Source organism: Rhinoraja longicauda, chromosome 11 (assembly GCF_053455715.1).
Source record: "Rhinoraja longicauda isolate Sanriku21f chromosome 11, sRhiLon1.1, whole genome shotgun sequence".
Lineage (NCBI taxonomy): Eukaryota > Metazoa > Chordata > Chondrichthyes > Rajiformes > Arhynchobatidae > Rhinoraja > Rhinoraja longicauda.
The window spans coordinates 5,471,585-5,495,699 of NC_135963.1; the positions used below are offsets into that span (position 1 = coordinate 5,471,585).

General features: G+C 49.2%; 1 protein-coding gene across 4 annotated transcripts in view; it reads right to left on the reverse strand.

The window, feature by feature from the left end:
* Positions 1-24,115, reverse strand: part of nexn (nexilin (F actin binding protein)) — a 46,993-nt gene that overhangs the window by 9,086 nt on the left and 13,792 nt on the right. The window contains exons 3-8 of one of the 4 annotated variants that reach the window (XM_078407886.1): positions 21,581-21,662; positions 17,176-17,324; positions 13,121-13,321; positions 9,749-9,928; positions 8,687-8,890; positions 2,829-2,897 (exon numbers count right to left, since the gene is read on the reverse strand). In XM_078407886.1, the coding sequence (XP_078264012.1) occupies positions 2,829-2,897; positions 8,687-8,890; positions 9,749-9,928; positions 13,121-13,321; positions 17,176-17,324; positions 21,581-21,662 (885 nt within the window). The remainder of the gene's footprint in view (positions 1-2,828; positions 2,898-8,686; positions 8,891-9,748; positions 9,929-13,120; positions 13,322-17,175; positions 17,325-21,580; positions 21,663-24,115) is intronic. The other 3 variants (XM_078407889.1, XM_078407887.1, XM_078407888.1) reach the window with 3 other exon arrangements.

Consider the following 24,115-nt stretch of genomic DNA (forward strand, 5'->3'; position numbering starts at 1 on the left):
CGCAGCACGCCAGAGACACCCGCGTTCGATCCCGACTACGGGTGCCGCCTGTATGGAGTTTGTACCTTCTCCCTGTGACCTTGTGGGTTTTCTTCGGGAGCACCTCCGGTTTCCTCCCACACTACAAAGATGTGCAGGTTTGTAAATTGTCCCCGGTGTGTGGGATAGAACTGGTGTACGGGCCGATCGATGGTCAGTGCGGACTTTGTGGACCGAATTATGGAAGTAATGGAAGTTCCAAATTATGGAAGTTCACCCTTAATACAGAATTCACAAGCCACCACCCAAAAATTTGAGATAGGGAATAAAATTTGCCCTTGCAGAATCTATGTGGGAAACGTAAAGAAGTCAACGCAAGGTTTTATTTTTCAATCCCCATTCCTTGATGCTTGTGAAGACATACGAGAAAACCATGATGCAACCTGCTTTCAGGGAACATAATTCTGCCCTGCCTCTGCTTGCTTTGAAACTCTGGTCAGTGAGTTGGTGAGAGAAGTTGGGTAAGTTTGCTAACTTAATTTTTAATCAGCTTCAACATCTTAGTTTAGTTTAGGGATACAGCGCAGAAACAGGCCCTTCGGCCCACCGAGTCTGCGCCGACCAGCGATCCCCGCACACCCAACACAACCCTGCACACACAAAGGACGATTTCTCCGAGAGCTCCAGTTTCCTCCCCCCACACTCCAAAGACATTTTGGTTTGTAGGTTAACTGGCTGTAGTAAGCATGCAGGTACAGCAGGCAGTGATTCAAGGGGTATGGGGAGAAGGCAGGCACGGGTTACTGATCATGGATGATCAGCCATGATCACAATGAATGGCGGTGCTGGCTCGAAGGGCCAAACGGCCTCCTCCTGCACCTATTTTCTATGTTTCTATGAATAGGTGACGTTTCGGGTTGAGACCCTTCTCGAGCCGAAACGTCACCTAATCCTTTTCTCTGACCTGCTGTCTGACTCTGGCTTTTTGTGTCTATCCTGGTGTGACAGCTCTGGGGATTGGGTGATGGAGGAACCGGTTTGGACATGTTCAGTCAACATTTTCCGGCCATGGTAAGAACCGGCATTACTGCTCCAGCAAACCTTTCTCCCCCTCAAGAATTTCACCGTGACTTGCTACATGTGACCATAAAGTATTCATAGAAACATAGAAAATAGGTGCAGGAGGAGGCCATTTGGCCCTTCGAGCCAGCACCGCCATTCATTGTGATCATGGCTGATCATCCACAATCAGTACCCCGTTCCTGCCTTCTCATATCCCTTGATTCCACTAGCCCCTAGAGCTTTATCTAACTCTCTTTTAAATTCATCCAGTGAATTGGCCTCCACTGCCTTCTGAGGCAGAGAATTCCACAAATTCACAACTCTCTGGGTGAAAAAGTTTTTTCTCAAGATGGCGGCGCCTAACGGCAGTGGCTGACTAGCAGTCTGTCCCTCTTTTTTTTTTTCCTTTTTTTTTTTTTTTTGTTGTTGTTTTTTTTGTTTTTGTTGTGTGTCGGTGTTGGGATGGTTTTTATATATATATTTTTGGTTGTGTATGTGTGGGAGGGGGTGGTGGTGTGGGTGGGTGTGGGGGGGGGGAACTTTTCTCTTCCTCACGGCGCGGGGTGCGGCTCGGCTGCGGGGCCTAACATCCCCCGGTGCGGCTTGGCCGCTGGACTTGACATCCCCCGGTGCGGCTCGGCCGCTGGACTTTACATCCCGGTGCGGCTTGGCCGCTGGACTTAACAGTGCCCGGTGCAGCTCGGCTGCGGGGCTTTACATCGCCCGGTGCAGCTCGGCTGCGGGGCTTAACACCGCCCGGTGCAGCTCGGCTGCGGGCTTTACATCGCCCGGTGCGGCTCGGCTGCGGGGCTTAACACCGCCCGGTGCAACTCGGCTGCGGGGCTTAACACCGCCCGGTGCAGCTCGGTTGCGGGGCTTAACACCGCCCGGTGCAACTCGGCTGCGGGGCTTAACACCGCCCGGTGCAGCTCGGCTGCGGGGCTTACATCGCCCGGTGCGGCTCGGCTGCGGGACTTAGCTGCGCAAGGCTTGGTCTCGGGCCTTTCATCGCCCGGTTCGGCCGCGAGACGTTTCAGCGCCCGGTGCGGGGACTGTGCGGGTCGGTCGGGGACGAGCTGTCTGTCCGTGGGCGTGGGGAAGAGAGTGGAAGTTTTGTTGCCTCCATCACAGTGAGGGGGTGTTTGGAGTCACTGTGATGGACGTTTGTGTTGGGGTCATGTGTCTTGTGTTCTTTTTTTTTCTTCTATGACTGCTATGTAGTTTCGTTCGGTACTTCGGTACCGAACGACAAATAAAGCTCTGTTATACCTGTTATACCTGTTATAAATGGCCTCCCCTTTGTTCTTAGACTGTGTGTGGCCCCTGGTTCTGGACTCCCCCAACATTGGGAACATTTTTCCTGCATCTAGCTTGTCCAGTCCTTTCATAATTTTATATGTCTATAAGAACCCCTCTCATCCTTCTAAACTCCAGTGAATACAAGCATTCATTCATTCATTCATTCATTCATTCATTCATTCATTCATGCATTCTCTCTTCGCTGTGCGTTCTTAAACCCCATATCTGGACGCTGATGTCAACAATAGTTTGCCTTTCGGGTCACCACCTGCGATTCTCCAACAGGCTCAAAAGAACAAGAGACAGTGGACAACAACAAAAAGATATCTCACAAAAAGTTAACCAAAGTTTAAACCGTACCGTTCAGAAAGATAGTGGAAGTTAGCTAGTGCAGAGGTGAGCTAGGCTAAAGGAAAAGTGGTGAGTGCTTTCCGTTAAAACATTCATGGTTACACAGTAGTTGCACTTTTGAATGAATGATGCCTTACTTCATTGGGTCCATAATCCTCCTTGTCTGAACTTGCAAGCTCCTTCAGAGTGCTATCCTGGTCTGGACTCTTAAAAAATAATTGCGACATTGGATAACTTCAACAGTCGAAAAATATCACTTCAATAATGGAACCACTAATGTCAAAGGAGTCACAGTTTGTTTTCTGGGGGGGTGGGGTGGGGTAGGGGGTAGTCCTCGCTGGGATGACAAGGCTTGGATAGAGTGGATGTAGAGAGGATGTTTCCACCAGTGGGAGAGTCTGGGACTGAAGGTCATAGCCTCAGAAGTAGGAAGGAGATGAGAGGAATTTCTTTAGTCAGAGGGTGGTGAATCTGTGGAATTCTTTGCCACAGAAGGCTGTGGAGGCCAAGTCAGTGGATATTTTTATGGCAGGAATATATAGATTCTTGATTAGTACAGGTGTCAGGGGTTATGGGGAGAAGGCAGGAAAAGGGGGTTAGGAGGGAGAGATAGATCAGCCATGATCGAATGGCGGAGTAGACTTGATGGGACGAATGGCCTAATTTTACTCCTATCCCTTATGATCATATGACAACTTGACTTCTTCTCCACCCTCTCTCAGCAAACACCACCAACGCATCTAGTCTCCTTTGATATCCAGAGGTTTCACTCAGAGAGGTGGGTGTATGGAACGAGCTGCCAGAGGAGGCAGTTAAGGCAGGTACAATAACACCATTTTAAAGACACTTGGACAGGTACATGGATAGGAAAAGTTTAGAGCGATATGGATCAAATGTGGGCAAATGGGACTAGCTTCGCTGGAGCATCGTGGTTGGCATGGATGAGTTGGGCCAACAAGCCTTTTTCTGTACTGTATGACTCGATACTACAGAGAATCTACTAGGGGTGCCAACTATCTCACTCCCAAATAAGGGACAAGGTGACTTCACCGCCCCGCGCCCCACGTGACCTCACCCAGCCAGCGGCCACGTGCTCCCAATCCACCAATGGCGGGCCCCTGGGCCAGGAGGTGGGTTGCTATGCAACCTCCGTTACGTGGCGCCCAGGCCTACACTGTCCGGACCTACAGCGTCCGGACCTACAGCCTCCGGGCCTACAGCGTGCGGGCCTACAGTGTCCGGGCCTACAGCGTTCGGGCCTACAGCGCCCCCCGGGCCTAATACGGGACAAACCAATTTTAAAGATAGATCAGCCATGATTGAATGGCGGAGTAGACCTGATGGGCCGAATGGCCTGATTCTGCTCCTATCACTTGACCTTATGATCTTCATTGTACCTCGGTACATGTGACAATAAACTCAACTCAACTCAACTCAACTCATTTCCGACATTTCCTCGCCCTGATGAAAGGACTTGGAACATCAATTTCACAGGTGCTGTCCACCCTCCTCACTATTTCAAGTATTTTTTCTGTTTTATTTCAGATTTCCAGCATCTGCTACATTTGCTCCTTGAAGCCTGACGATGCCTCGTTGAACAGCAAACATCCCTGCACATCTCCGACAGTAGACACAAAATGCTGGAGTAACTCAGCGGGTCAGGCAGCATCTCGGGAGAGAAGGAATGGGCGACGTTTCGGGTCCAGACCCTTCTTCAGACTGATGTCAGGGTAGGGGGCGGGACAAAGATAGAATATAGTCGGAGACAGGAAAACAGGTGGGAGAACTGGGATGGGGGAAGGGAGAGAAAGGGACTATCTGAAGTTAGAGAAGTCAATGTTCATACCGCTGGGGTGTAAGCTGCCCAAGCGAAATATGAGGCGCTGTTCCTCCAATTTGCGCTCGGCCTCACTCTGACAATTGAGGAGGCCCAGGACAGAAAGGTCAGATTGGGAATGAGAGGGGGAGTTGAAGTGCTGAGCCACCGGGAGATCAGGTAGGTTAAGGCGGACTGAGCGGAGGCGAAGGTAGACACAGGATAGACAATAGGTGCAGGAGGAGGCCATTCGGCCCTTCGAGCCAGCACCGCCATTCAATGTGATCATGGCTGATCATTCTAAATCAGTACCCCGTTCCTGCCTTCTCCCCATACCCCCTGACTCCACTATCCTTAAGAGCTCTATCTAGCTCTCTCTTGAATGCATTCAGAGAATTGGCCTCCACTGCCTTCTGAGGCAGAGAATTCCACAGATTCACAACTCTGACTGAAAAGGTTTTTCCTCATCTCAGTTCTAAATGGCCTACCCCTTATTCTTAAACTGTGGCCCCTTGTTCTGGACTCCCCCAACATTGGGAACATGTTTCCTGCCTCTAACGTGCCCAACCCCTTAATAATCTTATACGTTTCGATAAGATCTCCTCTCATCCTTCTAAATTCTAGTGTATACGAGGATGCTGGATTTTTTCCTGCACATCTCTGACAGTAGTCAGTTTTAGTTTAGGAAAGTTGGCTTCTGCTCAGAACAGAATACGGTCACACCGCCCTGGAGCCAGTTCAGGCCATTCCATTAGATAAGGTTTAATCTGCATCTCGTCTGCTCCATAAATTCTGATTAACAATGATCTGTTATTCTCTTTACTGCAATTTCAGGCCTTCAGATTTTGCTGGAGGGAGTCAGATTTCCATTGCTTCTGAGTTTAGATTCCCACTGCCCACTTTGCCTGTTGCGATGTCCCGTTTATTTAGACTTTAGAGATACAGCGCGGAAACAGTCCCTTCGGCCCACCGAGTCCGCATCCACCAGCGATCACCCCATACACTACACACGAGGGACAATTTACAATTTTACCCAAGCCAATTAACTTACAAACCTGTACGTCTTTGAGTGTGGGAGGAAACAGAGGCAACCAGAACAGAGTACTGTCTGTACGGAGCTTGTACGTTGTCCCTGTGAGACCGGGTGGGTTTTCTCCAGGTGCTCTGGTTTTCTCCCACACTCCAAAGACGTGCGGGTTTGTAGGTTTATTGGTTTTGGTAAAATTGTAAATTGTGTGTAGGATCGTGCTGGTGCTGGTCGGCACGGACTCAATGGGCCTGTTTCCCCACTGTATCTCTAAAGTCTAATAGAAAACAATTAGCTACCATTCATTGCTTTGGGATTGGTCTGCATAAATCAATGGAATAAATATGCACAAATCATATTTTGCCATAAATTATGCAAATCAACCAATTCTATTTGCCTAATGGGACCGGGATTCCACTCAGGTTTGGTCACTGCCAATGTAAAGTTCATAAATTCTAGGAGCAGAATCAGGGCCATTCAACCCATCAAGTCTACCCCGCCCCATCAATCATGGCTGATCTATCTCTCCCTCCCAACCCCATTCTCCTGGTTTCTCCCCATAACCCCTGACCATCCGTACCAATCAAGATTCAGTCAATCTCCGCCTTAAAAATACCCATAAAAAAGAGGCCCTTTGTAATCATCAAAGATTCTAGAGGAACAAGATGGGCCACTCCGTTGAAATCGCCTATACTGAAGTGTGGTACGCAAAGGAGCCATTTTAGTAGGCAAAACCTGCCGTTCGTTATGCCTCTCGCAGTGTAATCAGTGTTTTGGGGGAACAGTAACCGATTATACCATTAAAATGCAGAATTTATCTCATCTATCAATTCACTGATTTTTGTTATTTTTCTTTTTAAATGTTTCTGCAAGTTTCTGCCTACTAAAAAAGCCTTGACGTTCTACATTTTTTAGGGTCGAGCGGTCTATCTTGTTCCTCTAGTATCGTTGGTAATCATGTTGTGTCTTTCCGCTGACTGGATAGCACAAATCCGTTTCCGGGATTTTCTGCCATAAAATGTCAGTATTGTGCATATTTCTGCTCATTGTCCATCTAATCAGAACCTCCCCTTGGTTAAAAGGATTAAAAAGTACTGAAAAGTGTCAGGTTCAATTTGCTATCCAGTCAACGGAAAAACAAAAGCTTTTTACTGTACATCGATACACAGGACAATAAACTAAAACTAAATCTCCCAAGGGGGAAAAGTGTACTCCTTCAAACATGGATTCTTGACAGGTCAATGGAAATGGCAACTGTTGACTGTCTGATTTTGGAATAATTAATTGATACTGAAACAGATTACCTGAGCATTGCGATTGCTACAGTCTATATTCGGTCTGGAGTTGTGAATCTGTGGAATTCTCTGCCTCAGAAGGCAGTGGAGGCCAATTCTCTGAATGCATTCAAGAGAGAGCTAGATAGAGCTCTTACGGATAGCGGAGTCAGGGGGATATGGGGAGAAGGCAGGAACGGGGTACTGATTGAGAATGATCAGCCATGATCACATTGAATGGCGGTGCTGGCTCAAAGGGCCGAATGGCCTCCTCCTGCACCTATTGTCTATATTCAATTGGATGGACCTTGTAGGCAGAGGCTGGGAATTGACTTGAGAATTTGGTCAGTTCCCCATCACTTATTTTAATGAAGGAGAATCATTGCAAGGGATTTAGCTAAGTGTTAGCACCTAGGTTTTGTTCTTCAATTATTTGAATTTATTAAATGTTTAGTTTAGAGATACAGCGCGGAAACAGGCCCTTCGGCCCGCCGAGTCCGCGAAGACCAGCGATCCTGCACTCGGGACGATTGTCACATTTACACCAAGCCAACTAACCTATCAACCCTGTGCGTCTTTGGAGTGTGGGAGGAAACCAAAGTTCTCGGAGAAAACCCTCGCAGGTCACGGGGGAGAACGTACAAACTCCGTACAGACGAGCAACCGGGACCGAGCCCGGGCCTCTGGCGCTGTAAGTGCTGTAAGGCAGCAACTCTACCACCGTGCTGCCCCTATTGATTGTCTGCGCTCCTGCAGCAGATGCAAGACAGCGAGTAATTTCTGTAGGCAGAGTTATGGAACCACAGACACTGTGGTTGGAACCATCTTCCAGAAAGGATTGCAAAAAGGTTTAGACAGGACTGTTCGTAAACCTTTGCAAACTTTGTCGGCACCAGAAATGAGGCCTAGGTGAGGTCTGATTATGCAAAACCAAGTATTTGTTTGTGACCAGAGGTCACTGCCTCAGAATTAAAGGACGTTCCTTTAGGAAGGCGATGAGGAGGAATTTCTTTACTCAGGGGGTGGTGAATCCATGGAATTCTTTGCCACAGAAGGCTGTGGAGGCCATGTCAATGGATATTGTTAAGGCAGAGATTGATAGATTCTTAATTAGTACGGGTGTCAGGGGTTATGGGGAGAAGGCAGGAGAATGGGGTCAGGAGGGAGAGTTAGATCAGCCATGATTGAATGGCGGAGTAGACTTTAATGGGCCGAATGGCCTAATTCTGCTGCTTTCACTTGTGAACTGATGAGGTTAAAATTAAAATATCGTTTGACTGTTAAGATTCATCCATTTGGGTGACGAAATTTGCATTTGCTTCCAATCAGCATAGGCAGTGCGCGGATGGATGTGTGGGGTGACCAGGTGTGATGCTAATTTAGACCCGCCCTCTTTGCCCATATTTTAGTTAAGGTTGGTAGTTGTGGCAGGTAGAGTCATAGAGTGATACAGTGTGGAAACAGGCCCTTCGGCCCAACTCCCCCACACCGGCCAACAATGTCCCAGCTACACTAGTCCCACTTGTCCTCGCTTGGTCCATAACCCTCCAAACCTGTCCTATCCATGTACCTGTCCAACTGTTTCTTAAACGTTGGGATTGTCCCAGCCTCAACCACCTCCTCTAGCAGCTTGTTCCATACACCCACCACCCTCTGTGTTAAAAAGTTACCCCTCGGATTCCTATTAAATCTTTTCCCCTTCCCCACCTTGAACAAATGTCAAAAACAACATTGAGGTTCTAAAACAACATTGCAAACACACTTGGACAACCTTCTGACTGTCCCTAGGTACATGCGACTATAAGGCACCATGGAATCATTGAGTTCCCGCCCAGCGTGGGCGAGGGTGTGGTGTGGGAGAGTGTAACGATGGCCTACCATGCTCCTGCGAGCCTCGGCAAATTGTTTCCGCTCTTCCTCCAGACGTTTGCGAGCCTCCTCCTCCGCCCTCCGCTGCTCCTCCTCCCGCCTCTGCCTCTCCAGCTCCTCGAAGCTCAGCCTCAGCTTCCCCGGCCGGGCAGCCAGCTTCAGCCCCGCACCATCTTCATCGTCCGCTTCCTCATCCTCGTCGTCCGCCAGAGACTGCGTGGTGCAAGGGTCAGCAGGTTAGAGCACGCAGAGAGGCAAAAGGCCCAGGACACAAAGGTCAGTGTGGGAATGGGAAGGGGAGGTAAAATGGTGGAGGCCCTGGACAGAAAGGTCAGTATAGAATGGGAAGGGGAGTTAAAATGGAGGAGGCCCTGGACAGAAAGATCAGTATAGAATGGGAAGGGGAGTTAAAATGGAGGAGGCCCTGGACAGAAAGAGCAGTACAGGAATTGGAAGGGGAGTTAAAATGGTTAGGTTGAAATGGAAGACGCTAGGACAGGATGGTCAGTGTGGGAATGGAAGGGGGAGTTAAAATAGTTGGGTTAAAATGGAGGAGGCCCTGGACAGAAAGGTCAGTATAGAATGGGAAGGGAAGTTAAAATGGTTGGGTTAAAATGGAGGAAGCCTAGGACAAAAAGAGCTGTACAGGAATGGGAAGGGGAGTTAAAATGGAGGAGGCCCTGGACAGAAAGGTGAGTATAGAATGGGAAGGGGAATTAAAATGGTTGGGTTAAAATGGAGACCCAGGACAGAAAGGTCAATGTGGGACTGGGAGGGAGTTAAAATGGAGGAGCCCCATGACAGAAAGGTCAATATAGAATGGGAGGGGAAGTTAAAATGGTTGGGTTAAAATGGAGGCGTCCTATGACAGAAAGGTCAGTGTGGGAATGGGAGGGGAAGTTAAAATGGTTATGTTAAATGGAGACCCAGGACAGAAAGGTCAGTGTGGGAGTTAAAATGGTTGGGTTAAAATGGAGGAGGCCCAGGACAGAAAAGTCAGAGTGGGACTGGGAGGGAGTACGAGTGACCGGGAGATCCAGCAGGCCTTGGCGGACCGAGCGCAGTTCCCACCTTCCTTGCTTCAGCGAAGGCTGCCTTCTCCTCCGCCCTGCGTCGCCGAGCCTCCTCCTCCACCTTCCTCTTGTCCTGCTCTTGTCTCTGCCTCTCCAGCTCTTCGAAGCTGAGTTTTAATTTGCCGGGGCGAGCCTCCGCCTTGCTGCCGGCCTTGCCCCCCTTGTCCTCATCTTTGTCCTGATACGACAGCACAGGCAAGGTTATTAGTGAAGCAGTTGTAGAGTCATACAGATGGACACAAAACGCTAGAGTAACTCAGCGGGACAGGCAGCATCTCTGGAGAGGAGGGGTGGGTGACGTTTCGGGCCGAGACCCTTCTTCAGACTGAGAGTCAGGGGAGAGGGAGGCACTTCTGTCCAGAGATGCTGCCTGTCCTGACGAGTAACTCCAGCATTTCGTGTCTGTCTTTGGTGCACCACAGACTGCACCTGTAGTCAGGATCGTACCCGGGTCTCTGGCACTGCAAGCTCTGTAAGGCCGCAACTCTATCGCTGCACCACTGTGCTGCCCTGGTGGGGGGAACATTTCTTAATGTCCCACTGAGCCTTCGCCTGGGCTTATTTAAGGGGGAAGGTTGACGAAGGATCTGCCACCTTCACCCATCTACCTCCACGCGGCTCCAGATTTCGCATTCCAGCATTTTGGCGGCACGGTTGTGCAGCAGTAGAGTTGCTGCCTCACAGCGCCAGAGACCCGGGTTCGATCCCGACCACGGGTGCTGTCTGTACAGAGTTTGTACGTTCTCCCCGTGACCTGCGTGGGTTTTCTCCGGGTGCTCCGGTTTCCTCCCACACTCCAAAGACGTGCAGGTTTGGGGATTAATTGGCTTTGTAAATTGCAATTTTCCCACAGTGTGTGTCAGGAGTGCTGGTGTACGGCGGGGTGATCGCTGGACAGCGTGGACTCGGTGGGTCGACGGGACTGTTTCTCTTCAGTCTTAAAGTCTAAAGACAACGTTATAATTTTTTATCTGTGTTGTTTTCCCCAATGTTCCTGGGCTCTCGATTGCGGTTACTGATTTCTAGCCATTTAGTAAACACAGCAGAGTCTCAACAAGACAATTATCCGTGAGATCAGTTGGCCTGGGCTGCTGACACAAACCAAGACACAACAACAAAAAAAGGCACAATTTTTTTTTTAAACACTTTCTTTAGGGTGGCATAGTGGCACAGTGGAAGTGCAGCCTCACAGCACCAGAGACCCAGGTTCGATCCTGACCTTGGGTGCTGTCTGTGTGGAGTTTGCATGTTCTCACTGCGACCGTGTGGGTTTCCCCTGGGTGCTCTGGTTTCCTCCCATATTCCAAAGATATACGGATAACTCAGCGGGTCGGGCAGCATCTCTGAAGAGAAGGAATGGGTGACGTTTCAGGTGGAGATCCTTCTTCAGACTGAGAGTCAGGGGAGAGGGAGAGGGGAGAGGGGAGAGGGAAATCAGACATGTGAAAAGGTTCAGAACAAATCAGAGCCGGCGCCGATGACCCAGGAAAGATGGAGCCCACAATGGTTGTTGAAGAGGGGGATAACAAAGGTGACACATGGATGGGAACAGTAGAACTGGCAGGATGAGTGGAGTGGGGGAGGAGTGAAGAGGGAGTGAATGCAACTACTTGAAACTACTAATTTCAAGTAATTAGAGAAATCGACATTCGTACCACTGGGCTATAATAAGCTGACCAAGCGAAATATGTGGGAAGGAACTGCAGATGCTGGTTTAAACCAAAGATAGAGACAAAAAGCTGGGGTAACTCAGCGGGACAGGCAGCATCTCTGGAGAGAAGCAATGGGTGACCTTTCAGGTCGAGACGTCCGAAGAAGGGTCTCGACCCGAAACGTCACCCATTCCTTCTCTCCAGAGATGCTGCCTGTCCCGCTAAGTTACTCCAGCATTAAGCGAAATATGAGGTGCTGTTCCTCCAATTTGCACGTGGCCACATTCTGACAGCGGAGAAGGCCCAGGACAGAAAAGTCAGTGGGAATTGGAAGGGGAGTTAAAATGTTTGGCAATCGTTTAAGAAGCATTTAGACGGGTACATGGATAGGACAGGTTTGGAGGGATAAGGTCTGATTCCTAACAGACAAACATGGATGTACAGACACGCACACGCATGAACGTATACACATGAATGTACAGACACGCACACACACACACACACACCTTTCTGAGGTTAAATTTCTTGAATATGGTTAAGTTGGTCATTTCTCTATCTCTCTGTCTTTCACTCTGTCTCTATTTTTTCCTCTTTTTGTCTTTCTCTCTTTGTCTTCCTCTCCCACTCAGGTCTTCGCTCAGGATTAATCAACTCAAATGTGCTCCAGTTCTGTGGATGCCTCATGTGAGCCCGTGGGCAGTGGCTTGCCGAGACCAGCCTGGTTTCGATCCTGTGACAAGGAGATCTAAGACAATTGAGGACTGAGCTCTTCTGCACCAACCTAGCACACACTCTGCAAGCATGTACGCACACACACACACACGCACACACACGCACATTCCGATCACACACACACAGTGATCACACATGCACATTCTGACCACACACACGCACACACACACGGGCTCACATACATACACATACACACACGCACATTCTGACCACACACACACACACTGTGATCACGCGTGCACACACACACGCACAAACACATGTACACCCACAGACACACATGCACACACACATACACACACACACGCACATTCTGACTACACACACACACACAGTGATCACGCCACACACAAACACATGCACACACACACACGCACGGACAAACACGCATACACACACACACACATACATGCACATTCTGACCACACACACACACACACACACACTGTGATCACACACGCACGCACGCACACACTAGTGAGAAGGAATCCTGGCCATGTTTTCCCTCTCAGGCCCGGAGACCAGCCCCACTGTTGCTGTCTGTGTGGTAATTCGCTGACAAGGCCCGACATTCCAAAGAGCGATCCATTGACGGGAATATTCTGAGGAAACGTTACGTTTATGAAAGGTTTGTTTTGTACAAAAGGTGTATTCTATATGTGCAACACATAATCAGCGCAATGATAGCGTCACAGAGCGATACAGCATGGAAACAGGCCTTTCCGCCCAACCTGCCCACGCTGACGAACACTAGTCCCACCTGCCTGCGTTATGGCCCATGTCCCTCCAAACCCGTCCTATCCATGTGCCTGTCCGAAGATTCTTAAGATATAACACAGACAGACAAACATGCTTAGTACACAGGGACAGCGGTCAAAACCCTGCCCAGTCTCCCTTCTGTAGCCTGGAGACTGGTGGCACCATTGTGTTCAGACGTTCCAGCACTAGGTTAAGGAGGTTCAGTCCCAGTGGAGACGTGGACTTACAGAGAGCGTCGCTGAGCGGCGCTTGGCTTCTCGGAAAGAACGTCTGTTTTCTTCGTATCTTCTCCTCTTGTCTTCCTCAGTCCTCTGATGACCGTCATCTTCCCGTGCCTTCTCCAGATCCTCAAAGTTCATTTTGATTTTGCCCGGTGATTTGCCGATGCCCTCAGAACCGTCTGTGGTCGAGGGCAAAGCTTCATCCTCCTGTTTCAAAACAGAAACCTTTCCTTTTAATAAACCTTTCCTTTTCTGCTGTCCCTGTTCACTTGAAAGACCGTTCCTCTGCAGGGAAGGCTTTGTTGCTTGGCTTTGTACCCGAGGCTGTGATTTCTCTCTTCTCTCTTCACTGGTGTCCATTGGAATATCTAGGATAACGCACATCCTTGGAGTTCTTGCCCTTCAAGTGAAACACCAAACAAGTGGGAAGACGAGGTGAGTCCTCTGTCGTATGTTGAAAGGCTGGAGCGATTGGGCTTGTATACACTGGAATTTAGAAGGATGAGGGGGGATCTTATTGAAACATATAAGATAATTAGGGGATTGGACACATTAGAGGCAGATAACATGTTCCCAATGTTGGGGGAGTCCAGAACAAGGGGCCACAGTTTGAGAATAAGGGGTAGGCCATTTAGAACGGAGATGAGGAAGAACTTTTTCAGTCAGAGGGTGGTGAAGGTGTGGAATTCTCTGCCTCAGAAGGCAGTGGAGGCCAGTTCGTTGGATGCTTTCAAGAGAGACCTGGATAGAGCTCTTAAGGATAGCGGAGTGAGGGGGTATGGGGAGAAGGCAGGAACGGGGTACTGATTGATAGTGATCAGCCATGATCGCATTGAATGGCGGTGCTGGCTCGAAGGGCTGAATGGCCTACTCCTGCACCTATTGTCTATTGTCTATTGTCTATTGTCTCTCTTGACGTCAACTACCAACGCTCGTTCAATGTAAAACCAAAGAACTATAAAACCGTGGGTAGACACAAAATGCCGGAGTAACTCAGCGGGTCAGGTGGCATCTCTGGAGAGAAGGAATGGGTGACTTTTCGGGCTGGGACCCTTCTTCAGACTGAGAGTCGGGAAGGGGGGGGGAGGGAAACTAGAGGCAAGAAAAGACACAGAACAAATCAGAGCCGGCACCGACGACCAAGGAAAGGTGGAGCCCACAATGGTCCATTGTTGGCTGTGGAAGAGATCATAACGAAGAGATACGTAGATGCAAAACAGTGGAACCAGCAGGCCGACTAAGGTGGGAGAGGAACAGAGAGAGTGGAAATGCAAGGGCTACTTAAAATTAGAGAAATCAATTTTCATACCACTAGGTTGTAAGCTGCCCGAGTGTAATATGAGGTGCTGTTCCTCCAATTTGGGCTTGGCCTCACTCTGACAGTGGAGGAGGCCCAGGACAGGAAGGTCAGTATGGGAGTGGGGAGTTAAAGTGTTTGGCAACCGGGAGATCGCGTGGTCCAAGGCGCACTGAGTGTGGGTGTTCAGCGAAACGATCGCTGAACCAGTCTGCGCTTGGTCTCGCCGATATACATGCAGTAGGAGCAAACAGTGGGACTTTTGCACTTCTGCAGAGAGAAAATAATTCACTCCATTTCATTGCAGAGAGACTTACTCCGAATTGATACAAGTGAAAAGCTGCGTGCCGATTAGAATATTGCCTAGCAAGATGGATGGAGAAGGGAGGCAAATGTACACGGTTGATTCACCAGTTATTTGAGAATCAGGGTCGTCATCACGAGTGTAGAGACGATTTCCAGGCAAACAGACAGAGGTCGTACAGAGATGAAGCCAGAGCTTGTTTCAGTTGATGGCTGGGTCAATTACTAAGGAACAAGGTCAAAGATAGTCGGCAAGAATTCATTCTTATAAATATTGCAGGTTCAGTTTAAGAAGGGTAGAGTTCATCAAGTAAGAAAGATTGTTGGGAGCAAGCGGGATCGGAGGAGGTGAGTCATGTTGATCATAAGCTGAACATAACACGAAGAACACGAAGTCTACAAATCTGTAAAAATGGAGGCTTTTCATTTCAGATATCAGCTGTGGCTTAGCTGGTAGAGTCCTTGCTTCTGATGAAAGTCTGATGGAACTGCCCAATAACACCGTAAAATAAAACAACACCAAGTACTGGAGTAACTCAGCGGGCCAGGCAGCATCTCTGGAGAACATGGATAGTTGACGTTTCAGGTCAGGAACCTTCTTCAGACTGATTGTAGAAGGGGGGAAAAAGCTGGAAGAGAGGTGGGCACAGGGCAAAACCTAGCAAGTGATAGGTGGATACAGATGAGAGGGGTATTGATTGGAAGATGGTTGGACAAAGGCCAGAGATGAAGAGACAAAGAGTAGTGAGAAAAAGAGAAGCAGTCTGTAAACCAATATCTGCACTTCCCTGTTTCTACATAATAAAGTTGTAATCTGCCTTACTCCAATTTAGTACCATTCCCCCAAGATCCAGACTTATCTGTATTCAAAGCAATCTTAAAACGTATGGAGAACACATAAAGGGCTAGAGTAATGTATAGGAGAAAAACTGCAGATGCTGGTAGGAAAAAAAACTGCAGATGCAGTGCTAGAGTAACTCAGCAGGTCGGGCAACATCCGTGGAAGATGTCCCGACCCAAACATCACCTCCATAGATGCTGCCTGACCTGCTGAGTTATCCCAGCACTTTGAGTTTTGCTCAAGATTGCAGCACCTGCAGTACGTTTTGTCTCCATTTAAACCTCATGGAGCCATGGTCACCATCTCCAAAATGCTCCGATGATGTCTTTCTGACGGGATATTCAACCAAAGCACATTTGTTCTTTCAAGCCAGCTTTAAAAATCCACTCACGCCATTTTGAAATTCATTCCCACAGTGCCCCGGCCAATAGTTTAGTTTAGAGACACAGCGTGGGAACAGGCCCTTTGGCCCACTGTGTCTGCACTGACCAACAATCACCTGTTTACACGTTGGCTATGTTTCCCATTCTACACAACAGGGGGGGGGGATTTACAGAGAAGCCAATTCACCTACAAACCTGCGCGTCTTTGGAGTGTGGGAGGAAAGCGGAGCTCTCTCAGAGAAAACCCAAACGCAAGTCACTGGGAGAACGTACAAACTCTGTACAGACAGCACCCGTAGACAGGTTCGAAACCCGGGTCTCTTGTACTATAAGGCAGAAACTCCACCGCAGAGCCAATGCACTGCCACATACTTATCCCTCAATTAACGTGACCAAAAACGTTCTGTGATCATGTTAATTCCAGAAGCTTTTGCATCTATTTCTTATCTTCTTCTAGCACATTGGAGTTTGCGGGAGCTTCCTCTGCTGTGCCAGGAAGGAGCGCAGAGAAGATGTTTAGTTTTTTTTAGAGATACGGCACGGAAACAGGCCCTTCGGCCCACCGGGTCAATAGACAATAGACAATAGACAATAGGTGCAGGAGTAGGCCATTCAGCCCTTCGAGCCAGCACCGCCATTCAATGCGATCATGGCTGATCACTATCAATCAGTACCCCGTTCCTGCCTTCTCCCCATACCCCCTCACTCCGCTATCCTTAAGAGCTCTATCCAGCTCTCTCTTGAAAGCATCCAACGAACTGGCCTCCACTGCCTTCTGAGGCGACCAGCGATCCCCGCACATTAACACTATCCTACACACTCTCGGGCCAATTTTTTACATTCACCTGAGCCAATTGACCAACAAAAACCTGCACGTCTTTCGAGCGTGGGAGGAAACCGAAGATCTCGGAGAGATAAACCCACGCAGGTCACGGGGAGAGCGTACAAACTCCGTACAGGCGGCGCCCGCAGTCGGGATGGAACCCGGGTCTCCAGGTGCTGCCTGCCATTCGTTTTAAGGCAGCAACTCTGCCGCTGCGCCACCTTGACCGCCCGAGGACGTTGCCAGGATTTGAGGGCAGGTGGTGGATGGGCAGGCTTGGAGCTCAGGAGAACTGAGAGGTGCATCAAATCATGGGGGGGGGGGGGGGGGGGGGGGGGAATAGTGAGGGGTGGGTGCGCAGAATCTTTTGCCCAGAGGTTAGGGGAATCAAGTGGCGGAGGTCAGACTCAGTACCTCTGCACCTCTCTTCGCAAGCTCACGCTGGAGCTTCCTCTTCTCCAGGATGTCCTGCTGAATCCTTCTTTTCCGTTCTTCCTCCATCCGCTTCCTCTCCTCCTCTTGCCTCACCTTCTCCATCTCCGCAAACTTTCCCTTAACAGTCCCTGTGGGCAGAGGAAGGCACTCTTTGTCAAGGCGAGCTATTCACAAGTTACACTGCAGCGTGTTTCCCAGTTTCAGGTTGTTGGGTGTCAACATTTCTGATGACCTCTCTTGGACCCACAATACCCCAACACTGATCAAGAAGGCTCACCAGCGTCTCTTCTTCCCGAGGAGACTAAAGAAGGTCCATCTGTCTCCTCAGATTCTGGTGAACTTCTACCGCTGCACTATCGAGAGCATCCTTACCAACTGTATCTGGGCATTTGCACGGTGGTGCAGCGGTAGAGTTGCTGCTTTACAGCGAATGCAGCGCCGGAGACTCAGGTTCGATCCTGACTACGGGCGCTGCACTGTACGGAGTTTGTACGTTCTCCCCGTGACCTGCGTGGGTTTTCTCCGAGATCTTCGGTTTCCTCCCACACTCCAAAGACGTACAGGTGTGTAGGTTAATTGGCTGGGTAAATGTAAAAAAAAAATTGCCCCTAGTGGGTGTAGGATAGTGTTAATGTGCGGGGATCGCTGGGCGGCACGGACTTGGTGGGCCGAAAAGGCCTGTTTCCGGCTGTATATATATGATATGATATGATAAGTATGGTTATGGCAACTGCTCTGTCTCCGACCGGAAAGCACTGCAGAGGGTGGTGAAAACTGCCCAACGCATCACCGGTTCCTCACTCCCCTCCATCCAGAGTAGGCGATGTCTGCGAAGGGCGCACTGCATCGTCAAGGACAGCTCTCACCCCAACCACAGATTGTTTACCCTCCTCCCATCTGGGAGGCGCTCCAGGTCTCTCCGTTCCCGGACCTGCAGGTTCAGGAACAGCTTCTTTCCTGCGGTCGTTACCTTACTTAACTCTGCGCTTCGGTGATTGCTGCCATCCCCCCCACCCCCCCCCCCCCCCCCCCCCCCTCGGGCACTCCTCCCATCAGTGACTGATCTCGCTCACCAGAATTTCCACTACCGCTACTGAATTACTGTATATATTATATGTTTTACTATTCCATCGCATGCACTCTGGTTAAGATGCTAACTGCATTTCGTTGTCTCTGTACTTGTACACTGCACAATGACAATAAAGTTTGTATTGTATTGTAGGAGTAGAATTAGGCCATTCGGCCCATCGGGTCCACTCCGGCGTTCAATCGTGGCTGATCTCTGCCTCCCCATCCCATTCTCCCGCCTTCTCCCCATAACCCTCGACTCCCGTTCCAATCAAGAATGTGTCAGCCTCTGCCTTAAAAACATCCACTGACTTGGTCTCCGCAGCTCTCTGTGGCAATGAGTTCCACAGATTCACCACCCTCTGACTAAAGAAGTTCCTCCTCACCTTTCTAACATTGCGCCCCTTAATTCTGAGGCTGTGACCTCTAGTCCTAGACTCTCCCACCAGTGGAAACATCCTCTCCACATCCACTCTATCTATGCCTTTCATTTTTGCGGTAAGTTTCAATGAGGTCCCCCCTCAACCTTCTAAACTCCAGCGAGTACAGGCCCAGTGCCGTCAAACGCTCATGAATGAATGAATAAGTTTATTGGCCAAGTATGTGCATATACAAGGAATGTGCCTTGGTGCTCCGCTCACAAATGACAACACAAACATTCAGTTAACAATTAAGAATAAAGCATAAACACATCAAAACAATAAGGATACAACATTACGGTCGAAACCAGAGCAAAAAAGAGAGACTACAGACTTGGGTTACAGACTCGTGGGAAAAAAAGCTGTGTTTATGTCTGGCTGTGGCTGCTTTGACAGTCCGGAGTCGCCTTCCAGAGGGAAGTGCTTCAAAGAGTTGCTAACCCCCTATTTCTTGGTTTATTTTAATGAGAAAAGACAAAAAATTGCTGGAGTAACTCAGCGGGGCCAGGCAGCATCTTTGGAGAACATGGATGGGTGATGTTTCGAGTCGGGACCCTTCTTCAGACTAATGTAGGATTGTTGTAAATGGGTGTTTGCAAGTCAGTGCAGACTTGGTGGGCCGAAGGGCCTGTTTGTGTGCTGTATGACTCATGACTCAATGGGCACAGAAGACCAGATGACCAATGGTTTTTTTAATGTGTAGGAAGGAACTGCAGATGCTGGTTTACAACGAAGATAGACACAAAAAGCTGGAGTAACTCAGCGGGACAGGCAGCATCTCTGGAGAGAAGGAATGGGTGACGTTTCGGGTCGAGACCCTTGTTCCGACTTAGGGGAGAGGGAGGCACAGAGATATGGAAGGGTAAGGTGTGAAAAGGAGAGATCAAAGCAGACGAAGTTCAAGGAAAATATAGAATAGATCATTGTTAGCAAAGGGAAAGTGACAAAGATAACTTTTAATCAAGAGGACAGTCAGACCAGTCGGAGAACTAGGATGGGGGAGGGATGGAAAGCAAGGGTTACTTGAGGTTAGAGAAGTCAATGTTCATACCGTTGGGCTGTAACATTTTTTTAAAGGTGAGAGGGGTAAAGTTCAAAACATGCATAGCAAGGAACTGCAGATACTGTTTTATACTGAAGATAGACCAATAGGATTAACAAACTCATCAGGAAGGCTGGCTCTGTCATGGGGGCGGAGTTGGATTCACGGGAGGTGGGGCTTGGAGGGGAGGACGCTCCTCAAACTGCAGAGCATCCTGGACAACACAGCTCACCCCCTCAATGACACACACTGGTCAACCTGAGGAGCACCTTCAGCAACGGACTGGTCCCACCAAGATGCAGCACAGAACAGAACGCCACAGGAGATCCTTCTTCCCTGTGGCTGTCAAACTGAACAACTCCTCCCTCTTCTCTCTCGAGGGGTAGACTGAGAATGGTATCAGTACCCCGTTCCTGCCTCCTCCCCATACCCCCTGACTCCGCTATCCTTAAGAGCTCTGTCTAGCTCTCTCTTGAATGCATTCAGAGAATTGGCCTCCACTGCCTTCTGAGGCAGAGAATTCCACAGATTCGCAACTCTCTGACTGAAAAAGCTTTTCCTCATCTCCGTTCCAAATGGCCTACCCCTTATTCTTAAACTGTGGCCCCTGACTCCCCCAACATTGGGAACATGTTTCTTGCCTCTAACGTGTCCAACCCCTTAATAATTGTATGTGTTTCGATAAGATCCAGCAGCATAAATCAAGAACCGGTCTCACCCCCGGTCACTCCCTCTTCTCCCCTCTCCCATCAGGCAAGAGGCACAGAGGTTTGAAACCGTACACCTCCAGATTCAGAGACAGTTTCTTCCCGGCCGTTACCTGGCAACTGAACCGTCCTCTCACCGACGAGCGAGCGGTTCCGAACTACCATCTACCTCACTGGAGACCTTTGAACTATCTTTAATCGGACGTTATCTTGCACTAAATGTTGTGTCCTTTATCTGTGCGTTGTGGACAACTTGTCTCTAATCACGTCTAGTCTTTTTTTTGACTGGGTAGCAGCCAAACAGAAGGTTTTTCCCTGTACTTTGGTACACGTGACAATAATAAAGTTAAAGACTAAAAATAAAAATAAACTAATCGTGTTCGGCACATACATTGTTGGCCAAAGTGCCTGTTCCTGTGCTGTGGCATTCCGTTACTCGTCCAGTGACTTGTTTTTAGCATTTGATGGAAGGATTCGAGTCCTTCGAGAGTTTAGAAGAATGAGGGGGGACCTCATTGAAACATACAGAATAGTGAAAGGCTTGGGTAGAGTGGATGTGGAGAGGATGTTTCCACCAGTGGGAGAGTCTAGGACTACAGATCATTGCCTCGGAATTAAAGGACGTTCTTTTAGGAAGGAGACGAGGAGGAATTTCTTTAGTCAGAGGGTGGTGAATGTATGGAATTCTTTGCCACAGAAGGCTGTGGAGGTCAGGTCCATGGATATTTTTAAGGCAGAGATAGATAGATTCTTGATCAGTGCGGGTGTCAGGGGTTATGGGGAGAAGGCAGGAGAATGGGGTTAGGAGGCAGAGATAGGTCAGCCATGATTGAATGGTGGAGTAGACTTGATGGGCCGAATGGCCTAATTCTACTCCTATCACTTATGATCTTATGATCTTATGACTTCATCACAGCCTAAAGAGCCTCAACCCCAACCATAGCAAGGTAGATGGACCTGGGCCTACCCTTCTTCTCCTCTTCCTCAGTAGTCCTTGAGGGTTGGGGGTGAATTAATTCCAGTCCAATTCTGTGGATCCTGAGCTGGCCAACATTGGTTCGTTCAGACACTGCCACAGGTGGACTTCCCAATCTATGGCACTCAGACCCTTATCCTTCAACACTTAGGACCTTCTGAGTCTTTGTTACCTGTCATCTTGGGGACATACGCCTTCTTCAGTTCGTTGATGTTATCTTCCTCTTCCTCATCTGAAGCAAGGAGCTGCCGATACTGAAACGAATCGAGTGGGAAGATGTTGAGAGTTAGTCTCTTTGCAGCGTTACACTGCGTTGCTCAGTGTCTGGGGCTGCTGTTAATGATGACGGTGCATTGATCTTACACTGTGGCAAGGGTGACCTTGAAGATGTGTAGGAAGGAACTGCAGATGCCGGTTTACACCGAAGGTAGACACAAAAAAATAATGTTGGGGTAACTCAGCGGGTCAGGCAGCATCTCTGGAGAGAAGGAACGGGGTGACGTTTCAAGTCGAGAGCCGTCAACGTCACCTATTCCTTTCCTCCAGGGACGCTGCCTGACCCGCTGAGTTACTCCAGCATGTAGCGATCTTGCAGATGCCCCATGGAATTGACCGAACAGGGAACCAGGAAAAGCCGAATCAGGCAAGGCGGGCGGTACTTGAATCCGCAATGTATGTATTTTAGCAGTGTTTTAGGAGAAGTAAACATCGAGACGCAAGGAGGCTTAAATCCTGAGCGGAACACACAAAATGCTGGAGTGACTCAGTGGGTCAGGCAGCATCTGTGGGGGGGGAATGGATCGGTGACGTTTCGGGTCGGGGGCCCTTCTTCAGTCCCGACCTGTCCATTCTCTCCGGAGATTTCCTCTTCAGACCGAAGGAGGGCCCCGACCAGAAACGCCGCCTGTCCACTCCCCCCCACGGATGCTGCCCGTCCCGCTGAGCAACCCCAGCACTATGTGTATTGCGAGGTGTAACGTTGGCAGTATTTGTACGCACACACAATGGTCGGGCATAAGGAAGTGTTAAACGAGTAGAGGTGGGGAAACTGGAGCCCAACTATCACCGTACACTCCGAGGTTTTTATTCACAAAATGCTGGAGTAACTCAGCAGGTCAGGCAGCATCTCGGGAGAGAAGGAATGGGTGACATTTCGGGTCGAGACTCTTCTTCAGACTGATGTCAGGGGGGGCGGGACAAAGGAAGGATATAGGTGGAGACAGGAAGATAGAGGGAAATCTGGGAAGGGGGAGGGGAAGGGAGGGACAGAGGAACTATCTAAAGTTGGAGAAGTCAATGTTCATACCGCTGGGCTGCAAACTGCCCAGGCGAAATATGAGGTGCTGTTCCTCCAATTTCCGGTGGGCCTCACTATGGCACTGGAGGAGGCCCATGACAGAAAGGTCTGGGACTGGGAGTGGGAGGGGGAGTTGAAATGCTCGGCCACCGGGAGATCAGTTTGGTCAATGCGGACCGAGCGCAGGTGTTCAGCGAAGCGATCGCCGAGCCTGCGCTTGGTTTCGCCGATGTAAATAAGTTGACATGTAGAGCAGCGGATGCAATAGATGAGGTTGGAGGAGGTGCAGGTGAACCTCTGTCTCTTTGTACACTCACTCCACCGTGAGGGTAAACGTAGCTGCAGACTGCACAGGGTGGATTCCTGTCACGGCCCACTGGGCCGGCACGGTGGCACAGAGGTAGAGTCACTGCCTCACAGCACCAGAGACCCAGGTTCCATCCTGACCATGGGAGCTATCTTTATGGAGCTTGTATATTCTCCGACCACTATCTACCATCTACCTCAATGGTGACCCTCGGACTGCCTTTGATCGGACTTTGCTGGCTTTATCTTGTACTAAACGTTATTCCCTTATCATGTATCTCTACGCTGTAAATGGCTCGATTGTAATCATGTATTTTCTCTCTGCTAACTGGCTGGCAATCGCCAAAGGCTTTTCACTGTGCCTCGGTACACGTGACAATAAACTAAACTGAACTCCCCGGGACCTGCGGGGGTTTTCTCCAGGAACTCCGGTTTCCCCCCACACTCCAAAGACACACAGGGGTGGAAGGTTAATTTGGCTTCGGTAAAACAATTGTAAATTGTCCCTAGGGTGTAGGATTATGCTAGTGTTCGGGGTGATCGCTGGTCAGTGCGGACTCGATGGGCCGAAGGGCCTGTTTCTGTATCTCTAAACTAAACTAAGCTTCCACAAGTACACTGAAATCTCATTGTTACTGCCTACACACAGCAGGCCTGTGACAATGACACTGCCTTAAACTAGAGAGCTGTCCTGAGCTATTATCTACCTCATTGGTGACCCTCGGACTATCTTTGATTGGACTTCACTGGCTTTACCTTGCACTAAACGTTATTCACATTAATCACTCGGTCATGTATTTATACACTGTGAATGGCTCGATTGCAATCATGTATTGTCTTTCCGCTGACCGGTTAGCACGCAACAAAAGCTTTCACTGTCCCTCGGCACACGTGACAATAAACTAATAACTCAAACTTAAGTGTTCCCTCTAGTCCCAGAGCATCCTGACTCGAGATTAGATTGGCATTCCCAAAATCCTGGAACTCCCTACCCTAACAGGGGCACCTTCTGTATGGGAGCACCTTCTGTACTGTTCAAGAAGACAGCCCACCCTCACCTTGCCAACATAAACAAAGACTTGTCCCAACATAATCAAAGACTTG